Source organism: Choristoneura fumiferana, chromosome 14, assembly GCF_025370935.1.
Source record: "Choristoneura fumiferana chromosome 14, NRCan_CFum_1, whole genome shotgun sequence".
Classification (NCBI taxonomy): Eukaryota; Metazoa; Arthropoda; class Insecta; order Lepidoptera; family Tortricidae; genus Choristoneura; species Choristoneura fumiferana.
In genome coordinates this window covers 7,876,735-7,887,472 of record NC_133485.1, presented here as the reverse complement: position 1 = coordinate 7,887,472, position 10,738 = coordinate 7,876,735, and the positions used below count along the sequence as shown (strand labels likewise).

Below are 10,738 nucleotides of genomic sequence, written 5' to 3'. Positions count from 1 at the left end.
TTGCATAAAATAACATGACTGGCACTAGTATAGTAAACATTGTGTGAAAAAGAGTATTTTAGCTATTTGTGTTATAGATTATAGAGTACGCCTATATGATATAGAGTACAATACTCTGTTTTAGAGTACGGTTGGCAACCCTAGTCGGGAGTGTAGATGCCTTCTCGGTTTTTGTGCAATTTCCTCGGCAAGACTTCTCGCCGAGACTTCTCGCGTGAGTCTGTAGGCGATATGGAAGTTGGAGTTGGTACTCGAGCACGCGAGTGCCTACTCCGAAGTTCAAAAATTGAAATTCGTATCGTACCGTCCCTCTCGCTCTCGTATTAAATAGTATAACTGTCAGAGGGGCGGAACGGCACGAACTTCAATTTTCGTATTTCGTAGTAGCCCTTGCTGCATGGTAGAAAAAAAATACATGCCAAACAAACTTTGAATCAAAAAATTCGTTATGTTCTGTTATTTTCATTTCAAGACAGTTTGTAAAATACAAATTCATTGATTTAATTATGTGAAGATGGTCTTGTTTTCTTATTTACACCCTGTAAATACCAATTATGAGGAGTGTGTGTAAACATGTGTTTTTATAAAATGTATTAATTCATGAGGTGTAACATTGTAGTATTTTGTAGACCAAGTAGAGGCTTTCGGGACAAGGAATTGGTTGACGTTTTAATTTCTTGAGCATGAACAATAATAGCAACGTTTTTAAGTTCCACGGTAACAATATGGTCAGTATTATAGTTTTATTCATTAAATATTTGGTTTACTATTGTTCTGTATATATCATCGAAAATGATCTTATTTACTCTCATCTTTCCTTTCGAATTTCCATTGCGTGGGGTCAAATACAAATATGTTTATTTTGCATTAAAGGTCTTCAAGTTCAACTAAATTATATGTGGTGATATTTGTTTTGATCAATGAAGATATAAATACTTAATACATTTGTTTGAACGTATCAAAATACTTCCTTGTATTTTCAGAAATGTAATAAGAAAGAAACACACTGACCTGATTTGAGCATTCTCACTACCTGTCACAAAACTGCCCCATGGATTCCTATGTCTGCTAATGACATTATTATTCTGTTTTTTGTAAAGTTATGTCTATGTACTAATTAAAAAACCTGTCTTTATTTGCAGATAGTGCATGCTAAAGGCCCTAATATAGGCGAAAACATAAGTTCAAGTTTCCATTCAAATTTGTTGTCTTCCACTATGAATTTGCCAAGAAATTTTGAAAGGCAAGGTTATGCTGAGTTATGCAGTCAGAGAAGCATGTTTTATGGAAGGGAATTATCACCAACTGCATCTGCCCGAAGTGATTTTCAGCCTAGAAACTTTCATCGGCCTTTCACTCAGGGATATTCTCAAATCTCCACTTATAAAGGCAGAGGAGGGTCACCTGTCTCAATGCGCAGTATGGGTAAGATGTTGACTATGTTGTGCTCATACTATTCTTGTTAGTCCTGATATTTTATGGAAGATATACATTCTGCATTGCAAGCAAAGTATTCCCAGTTTTGTGATTTCAGTAATTATAAGTATTTAGTTCTTATTTAATTGAAAAAATTGGGCTTCACATAGTACATTTCGCACTTATTCTTACAATGAATGTTTCTGTGACAGGCTTGTTGGCTCTAGTATCACGAGGTCTGTTGACAACTTTAACATCTATATCACATTTGTGACTCATCTAAACACACAATACTAATGCTCAGAGCCTGGAATTTTTGCACCATTTTTGATCTGTCATAGTGGCTTCTCTTTTATCGACTCTACCTAATGAAATGAAATAGATTATGACATTATCGTAAAATAGTAATCGTAGGTAATATACTGAGCAGAAAAAAATAGGTAATTTTGTATGTAGAGTGGGCCAAATTTTGTGCCACTGAGTATATCTTTCAGGGACGTAACGGATGTGGTTTTATCGGAACCGAAAGCGGAATCAGATGTTTTCAATTTAGTTTATCGTAACCAGAAACAGAATGGGAACCGAAAATGGAACCGGAACCAGAATTGGAGCCTAAGCGTTAGGTGGACGAGATGTTAAGGGTAGGTCTTCTGAACTTGAGGGTTTATTACGTTTTTGCAAAAACTATCATTTGATTGTGATCGCGAGTGTCAGAAACGTTACATAATTAGCCTTCTGTTTGTTTTTAATGTACGCCGCTAATGTCCAGTCGCCGCGGTAAGCATTGACATCTGATATAACTTCCGTTTCAAAAGTAACAGAACCGGAACCAAAACATATCCATATACAGGTGGTAGTGGTGGTGTATTTACATGTAGTAGGACCTTGTGCAAGGTCCGCCCGGATTGCTACCACCATCTTGCTCGCTAATCCTGCCGTGAAACAGCAGTGCTTGTACTGTTGTGTTTCGGGGTAGAGAGTAAGACAGCCGGTGAAATTACTGACACTTGAGGTATACCATTTTAGGCCTCTAGGTTGGCAATGCATCTGCAATACCCCTGGTGTTGCAGATGTTTATGTTCGGTGGTGATCTCTCACCATCAGGAGACCCACTTGCTTGTTTGCCATCCAGTCGCATAAAAATATATATATATATATATATATATATATATATAAGGACTCACTTATGGAACTTATTTGCACTAAAAAAGACTAAATATGAAATTGAATTATTAAATTAAAAATTGATTTCATTGTTTTCATTGCATAATGCATATTTATGTCTATTTCACGATACGGTATTTGACTATTTTGTATATGTTTTATAAATTAAAACTACACATTGCCTGTTATCGAATAGAAAAACAATTTTTAAGCTACCTTTACAAAAAACAAAGTTATAATATAAAGGTTTGAAATGCAAGATTAGACAGAGAAAGACATACTGACATGTGACGTCACACGCCAGTACCGCCATACTTGCTGCATAGAGAAAAGCGTTTGAGAAAGAGATAGGTATATAGATTTTTCAAAAAATCACTATATATCCAATTTTCAACCAATTTAAATTTTCTCTTCGCTAAACACTATCTGTATATCTATATTTTCATAATAATATTAAGATATGGCAAAATCAGGAGTTGTCAAATACCATATTTCGACTGCTCAAAAGTTAATTGGAAGATATTGCTTTTTCACGACAAAACTGTCTATTGTTGGCCTCTACTTTTAATCTTTTTTAACATGTTGTGTATCAATATATCGAAATTAAATATCGGAAGTTGATAAGCGAAAAGTCACTATAACAGATCAAAAATGCCGTGAAAGTTCCAGACTGCAAATGCTATCTGGTAATATTCAACTGTCAGTACTTCATAAAGTATACTAGGACTTAAGTATGATATAAACTTAGTTTTAAGCAGCATTTCCACCAGTAATATCCGAGGATGTGTTGCGAGGGATGTTTTTCATTAACCAATAGAAACACTTCATTTACACGTCTCTGGTGGAAACGCTGCTTTATGTTTATATTGATGATGTGGAACATTGACTACTTCCTTGACCTGAAATATTGGGTGTCTAACAATTTGTACTTTTTCAGATTCCAATGCTAGTGTAGCAACGGACATTGCTCATGGAATTAAAAATGGTAATTTTAACAAACATGAATGGAGAATTATTTTACAAGCAATCAACAACAAAAGGAAACATAATTTCAGAAGAAGAGCCGAAAAGAGAAGGAAAATGAAATTGTATTTTCAAAATACAAGGAATGCATCAGGAGATGATTCTGGAGAACAAGGAAGTAATTCCTCAATGAGTAGTGATGATTGTATGTCTACAAGAACTGGGTACAGTAGCAGACTTGGCAGGAACTATAAAGAAAATGTTCCTCAGAGCTTACCCAGTTTAGACGCCAGGTCGATGGAAACAAATTTTAGAGAAGATATTAGAGACATAAGACAACAAGCCATGAAAAACCCATCAAGGAGAGATCCAGAAAACGTGAAATCTCTTCATAACAAGCCAAATAACATATTTAATTCACAGATGAATCACAAAAATACATTACCTTCACAAGGTCATTTTCTGAGTGGTCCAAGAAATGTGTTTTCTTCTCAAAGTTACATGAATAGTCATGAAAATGGGGTTTCTTCACAGAGAAATACCATTAATACTTCTGATTATTCCACTAAAAGTTTGCAAAACTCAACAGTAAAGTTGCAAAAAGACCGTTTTAAAAGTGGAAATCAGTTCTCATCTCAAAGGTTTAACAACTCTCTTATGCCTATTGAAGAACTAAAAAGAAACGAAAATGTTAAGTCTACAACTAAAAATTCTAAAAATAACAAGAAAAATAAACAAAGAAGTGATATGGATGCTAACAGCTCAGAAGATGATACTATTTTTCTGGATACAACAACAACTGTGTCAAAAACGCAAACAAAACAAAAAAGCAATAATACTAGGCAAAAAAGGAATGTTGATTGTTTAGATGACGTGCCAATGTCTGCTAAAAAGAAATGTAAAACAACTCCTATTAATAACAATAAAGCTGGACAAAAAACCAAAAATATAAACGGAAATAATGATTTTGTGTTTGCCAAGCCCCAGTTTCCTATTAGGAAGAAACCAATTGAAAAACTGATTTCAAAGTCTGCAGAACCTTATTCTAATATTGCCGTCAATGTGCAGGAAGATAATACGCGCGTGCAAGCTATTGACGCTCCAAGCCAAGAAAAAGAAGCAGAATACAAGCCAGTAGAAACAACACAGCACACTAATAGTGATGTATCTATGAGGCCAAGTTTTATAAAGAGAAAATTATTTACACAGACACTTGATATCACTGAAAGGAAAAGTAATAGCTGTGAAAGCTTATCTACTGATAGCCCTCAAAACAATATCTACAGTGCATTGTTGAGAGAAAAACATAAAACAAGAAAACTGACAACCAGCCAGTCATTGCTCAGTCGTGATGTGAGTCAAGATGACAATAATCTCTTAGATTTGATTCATAAAATAGTGCCACCTAGTCAAGTCAATACCACTAATATTGTCAAGCCATCCCATACTAGAGTTAATGAAAATAAAACTGCTAGTGATGGGGATGATAAATGGGATATTACATCAATATTATCAACTTGCAATAATGACAGTGTAAGTGATACTTACACAGATGATGAAATATTTAAAATTGCTAATGGTGTTAAAACTAACAACACAAATAAGTGTAAAGAAAAAGGCAAACAAAGCAAACAAAATAAACAAGTTGATGCAAATAGTGGCAAAAAGACAACAATTGATAAACGTGAAGTCAATAATGATGCAATGGCTAAATGCAATGTGATTGTTCATAAATTGTCTTTGGTAAAAATACCTTCCACACAACTAAAATCACCTGTAGCAGGTAAGTTTAGGTTGAAAATGTTGTAAATATAAGTAGGTAGATGAAATACGACAACAAAGAGTAGAAATTAAACGAAGGCGCCAAATTTGTCGTAACTGTCCTAGTTTAGACGTAAAATGCGCGAAAATGGTAACTATTTTTTTTTTTAAGTTTCTCTGTCGTCATCTTTATTGTTGAGCTCTATAACCAATTCTAATTGCACTCTATTCCTATGTGATTTATAGTTTTATTTTCGATTAATAAACTAAAGTACAACCAACTCATAGCTATATTTTGTATTATTTCCAGATCATGCAAAAAAGATAACATTAAGCAACAGTCGTATTGATGCTTTCTGGAACACAGATGCTGAAAGTGACTATGAATGTCCTCCAACACCTCATGGCCTTAAAGAGAAATACTTGAATGGTAGGACGCCTGACTCGAAAATGAATGAATGAAAATAATGCTTGTTGCAAGTTCTTTACTTTATTAATCATACAATCTTCTTTTCACAGGTAAATCTAAGAATGATAACATAGCTACTCCAAAGCAAAGTAATATTAAAAGTTTTCATGAAGTTCGACCAAATATCTCTACAAATAAAATATCTAAGAATACTAAAACACAGTTAAATTCCTTAGTTGTCACTAAGAATGATACTACACTAGTTAAAGCACTTAAAAAGCAAACAAATAAAATGACTAATAAAGCAAGTACAACAACCCTAAACAACACAAATTATAAAGAGGCCCAACCAGAACAAACTGATAAAAATAAAAAAGCACCTACAGCTAAATTGGTGAAGACAAGGAGACAAACAAAGAATCGCTCTGCTATAGAAGAATCTTGTTTATCAAAACATGATTTTCCAGCTAGAAAAAATTGCACTGAAGCTAACACTAAGCAAAGCCATACGAACCAATCAAAGGAGAAGAATACAAAAAGTCAACCTGCAACAGAAAGTACAAAAACACGAAATAGAAGTTTAAATAACATTCAATCCCAGACAGACAATACAAAAAAGCCAAAATTGCAAAAAAATGCCAACCATCTACTCCAAACTAAAGATGATTTCGAAGATATTCAGAATGGCACAATTTGCAAAGTGTTAAGATCAAGAGCGATTGATCTATCATCTTCATTCAATTCAGATAAATTTGAACTTACCGGCTTGTCGCACGTCAGAAAATCTCGCACACCAAGTAAAAGGATATCTTTTAATAAATCCAGAAATGTCACTGTCAAGAAAGGCAGAAACAACAAATTGAATGCTAAGTGATGAGGGCTACCGCGTATGAATTCGCCACTAGAGGCGCTAGTGTAGCGTGAGGTCTCCGAAATGTCAAATCTCATAGTTTTTGGGTGAGCTACGCGGGTTTATTTAAAATTAGAATAACTTTATGAATATTTTGCAATATCTGAAATTAATTATGGCAAATATGCGTTCCGGGGCAATGAATGTCTGTGTTTTGAGACAGTTTTGTCTTTCGGAAACCTTTGTCCTCCCTTTTTTCTGAACAAAACGGGGACTACGCAACACTGTGGCATGCTCGATATTTTCATGGTACGGTTTTAAGGTGTATTAAATATGATTTTAATCTAAACTTTGTTTTCACGCCCGTAATAACAGACTTCGAAAGCCATACTTAAAAACCTCACGCTACAGTGCGCCATCTAGTGAGACAAAAAACGATAGCCCTCATTGAGTAATTATGAATTAGTATTGTCAATTTGTTATTGAGTGCAGTTTACAAAAGTAATCAAATATTTTCAAGCAGTAATCAGTATAGAAAGCCGTAAAGCGCGTTTATAAACCTTGCGGGCATACAACATAGAACATTTTATAACTTCGTTTGCGCAGAATTTGTTTAACGCGCGCCCTCGTGGTGAACTTATTTTTTCGGGATAAAATGTATCCTTTTATTTTTATGGTCTTCTAGTATGATGTACGCAAGTAATTAAGGCGTGAAAAAAAGAACAAAAAAACTCACTTTCGCATTTATAATATTAGTAAGGACGACTTCCATAGCAATAAGACTGTTTTTGATTTGATAAGATTTTATGAAATTATTACTTTTCTAGCTAGAGAATGTTTTGTAATGTTTTTTCCTAAACAGGAAAACAATTGATTTGATCGTAAAATTATGTGTCTAATTTAGGATATTTATTATTATTAAGTACATTTTAGGTCGCAGTACAAATCATGAAAATAATTTTATTTTATTTGACGTAATACTTGATTTAATTTTATTCTACAGTTACAAACTGTTGGCTTTCCTATAAGTTTGTTTAGGTTTAGCAACAAATAGTTAAGTTAATTGTGTATAATTATTTTTGTCTTTCAATGTAAATAACTACCAGATTCAATATTTGATTACTTTGTGCTACCTACTTAATAGAAATATTTTACATGGACGTACTACCTAAACGGGACCGAGCACTTTCAGCTCAAAAGTACGACGAACGAGATAGCTAGTAGGTACAGTCACCAGCACCAATATCTGACAACAAGCGTGCATAAATATCTGATACGACTCTATTTCTAGGGCCAGAAGGACGTGTTAGATATTTTTGCACGCTCCGCTGTGGCAGATATTAATGCTGGTGACTGTGCCAATGCCCTTTGTCCCTTTCAATAGGGTGACCATACCTAAGATTTTTGTGAGACAAGTTGAATCTTCCTGCTCATTGTTTATTATAATCAAATCACTGAAGTTTTTCATTAGCTATGGAAAATTTCTGAGGGATTAGGGATAGATTACGAAATAAATAATACAGATATAGATAGTACAAGGTATCAATTGATTAATGTAAAATAATAAGTGCAGCAACTAAAGTTTTCTTTGGAATCTGCAACGGATAGTGTTTTTTGTGTATAGTTAAGCAACGGGTTAATAAAATTGTGCCTATTATCCCATCTTTACAATATCAACAAAATATGAAAAATCGTACGCCAACTTACGAACAATAATAACATTAACATAACTCAGCTACCGATAAAAATATTCTCTTCTAAATTGATTACTCGGCAACTAATATTGCGTCAGCAACTTAACTTAATTAATAATAGTACTACAGTAAGGACACCCAATACAAAAATCATGGTCAACACAGTCATTAGATTTAAAAAAAAAATGGTATTTTATTGGCTGGCAAGATGAAAGAACGAGACAAATGGCATTGGTTCTAGTTATCCCACTCATCGTGGATTAGCCTCTATGTTAGGCGGTACGGAAAAAAATACTTTATCTCCTTGTAATATGGTTCATTTTTGTAAATACGAATTTTCAGAGTTCCGTTTGGGCGATATTTTAGGGAATACTAGCTTATGCCCGCGACTACGTCTGCGCGGATCTAGGTTATCGCGCGGTGGCGCCCTCTACCGGAATAAAAGGTATCCTATGTTGATCCTTGTGGTTTAAACTACCTATATACCAAATTTCATCAAAATCGGTTCAGTGGTTTCGACGTGAAAGGGTAACAGACAGACAGAGTTACTTTCGCATTTATAATATTAGTAGGGATTAGGCAAAGCTCTGCGCAGAGGGCGACACTAGCACGAACCGTATACAAACCGCCCCATGAAAACGTCAGTTCCCTTTATAGTTTGACGCCATGACGGATCATGATATATTATAACAAAATAACATATTTACAATGATAGTGACGATAGAGCTATATTTCCGAAAACGGACATTTAAAAAACATTTAAAAAAAACAGTAAAGTTCCCTTCAGAATGCAGCACTAGCACAAACTGTAGACAGTTTTTGAATATATAGGATGCTATATTATTTCTGGAATTATAGCTCTATTGTTACTATCGATGTAAATATCATGGTTATTTTGTTACTGATACTGCCGTGGAAATGCTAAAGGGTTTGACAATTTGTTAAACTCTATATAATAAATGTTGAAAGTTTTTTTTTGTTTTTACATGTTTTTACTTTACAAAATAAATAAAGTTAAAATAGTCTTGCAACGTGCCTTTTCATTCTAACTTTTTGGGCTAACGGTATCCCCGACAGTATTTCTCCAAGAATGTACAAAAAATCAGACAGATGCGCCTTTTTTCCTGATTCTGAATATTATATTTAACTCGATTTCACAAAAAATGTTAGTTGTGCCCCTTTTCGTTATGATGTCAAAATAAATATGTCATGATTTAAAATATAAAGAGAACCGACGTAATGGCGATTTGCGCTAGTGTCGCCCCCTTCGCATAGCTTTGCGTAATATTCCCTATAACAAATGAATTCATTATTCTATAATGTTATCTTTGTCTCATGTGTGTCTTTGGAATGAAGTGATTTTTATAAAGGGTTATAGTGGCGCGCATACCCAACGCTCCTATTAATACATAATATATACATTATAGTCACCACCATATTATATGAGCTGGCTTCAAAAAATATATAAAATCAATAAATTTTAGCTGAAACAAAGAAAACCTCAATAGCTGAATAACTAATTAGTTTTACCACAGCCGGATATTTTTTAAGCTATGATTTCACTGTCGGAATGTTATTAAATGTAAGAAACTGTACCAGTCATTTTATTACAAGCTTTTATTTAGTTTTACCTGTCCCGTTGACTGTCTGTCTGTAGTCAAATCTTGCAAGTATAATTTGACCAACTTCCAGTAGTCAGATTGACTTGAAATTTGGAATACTTATGTAAATCGCGTGACAATACAATAATCTGACAGCGATCCTGGTAGTCCAGCCAGGATCGTCTCCACAGGACGGAACTCTTCAACATAGCATCCACTGGAAATTTGGTATGCAAATGTAGTTTGTGTGACAATGCAACTAATGCAAGTACCTACTGTCAACAAAAAGTAGTCAGCAAAAAAAGGTTTATTAAAAATGATTTTTTTTAACCATAAACTTGCAAGTGCAAGTTAAATTTGATCCACCCACTTGCTGGTTTCCGATTGGGCTGAAATTTTGCATGCATGTGTAAATCGAATGACAATGCATTAGTATTATGACATGAAGCTGATCTAATGATGAAGCTGGAAGGTGGCCATAGGAAGTCCGTAATGAAACGACACAAACCCATCGAGAGTTTAGGTTCCTTTGATTTGACGAACTGCTAGATGGTGACCAGGGTCTGATGATGGAGCGGGAAGGTGACCATAGGAATCCGGTAATTTTAAACGATGCGTTTGGGCTCGTTTGATGAGTACTTTGGTCGGCGTGAATAGGTATGCGACCCTCTAAAAAGTTAAAAATAAATAATTTATTGAATCAGGCGTTACTTTGCGGAGGTCCATATCAATGAACTATAATAATTTCCTTGCTCACCCGCGACCTTACGATAGCTAAGCTCGCGTAAGCGTAAGGTCGCGGGTGAGCAAGGAAATTATTTTAGTTCGTTAAAAATAAAATTGAAAGAAAAGAAAAACCTTGTAACATTTGTCACATGTA

The 10,738-nt window shown here is 34.4% G+C and overlaps 1 protein-coding gene across 2 annotated transcripts; it reads left to right on the top strand.

The window, feature by feature from the left end:
- The first annotated feature begins 312 nt into the window (after nt 1-312).
- LOC141434898 (uncharacterized) lies at nt 313-9,852 on the top strand. 2 transcript variants are annotated; one of them, XM_074097386.1, is made up of 5 exons: nt 313-728; nt 1,143-1,425; nt 3,518-5,326; nt 5,615-5,734; nt 5,824-9,852. In XM_074097386.1, the coding sequence occupies exons 1-5, from the start codon at nt 684-686 to the stop codon at nt 6,585-6,587; spliced, it is 3,021 nt and encodes a 1,006-aa protein (XP_073953487.1). In that variant the 5' UTR covers nt 313-683; the 3' UTR covers nt 6,588-9,852. The 2 variants fall into 2 exon arrangements, with proteins under 2 accessions (XP_073953487.1, XP_073953488.1); XM_074097387.1 differs by lacking the exons at nt 313-728; nt 1,143-1,425 and adding an exon at nt 1,566-2,057.
- The last annotated feature ends 886 nt before the right edge of the window (nt 9,853-10,738 follow it).

Coding starts and splice junctions, on each gene's coding strand:
- LOC141434898 (XM_074097386.1), top strand. CDS start 684: ATGAACAATAATAGCAACGTTTTTAAGTTCCACGGTAACAATATG. Junction 1,426..3,517: donor TGTCTCAATGCGCAGTATGG/GTAAGATGTTGA, acceptor GTACTTTTTCAG/ATTCCAATGCTAGTGTAGCA. Junction 5,327..5,614: donor ACTAAAATCACCTGTAGCAG/GTAAGTTTAGGT, acceptor TATTATTTCCAG/ATCATGCAAAAAAGATAACA.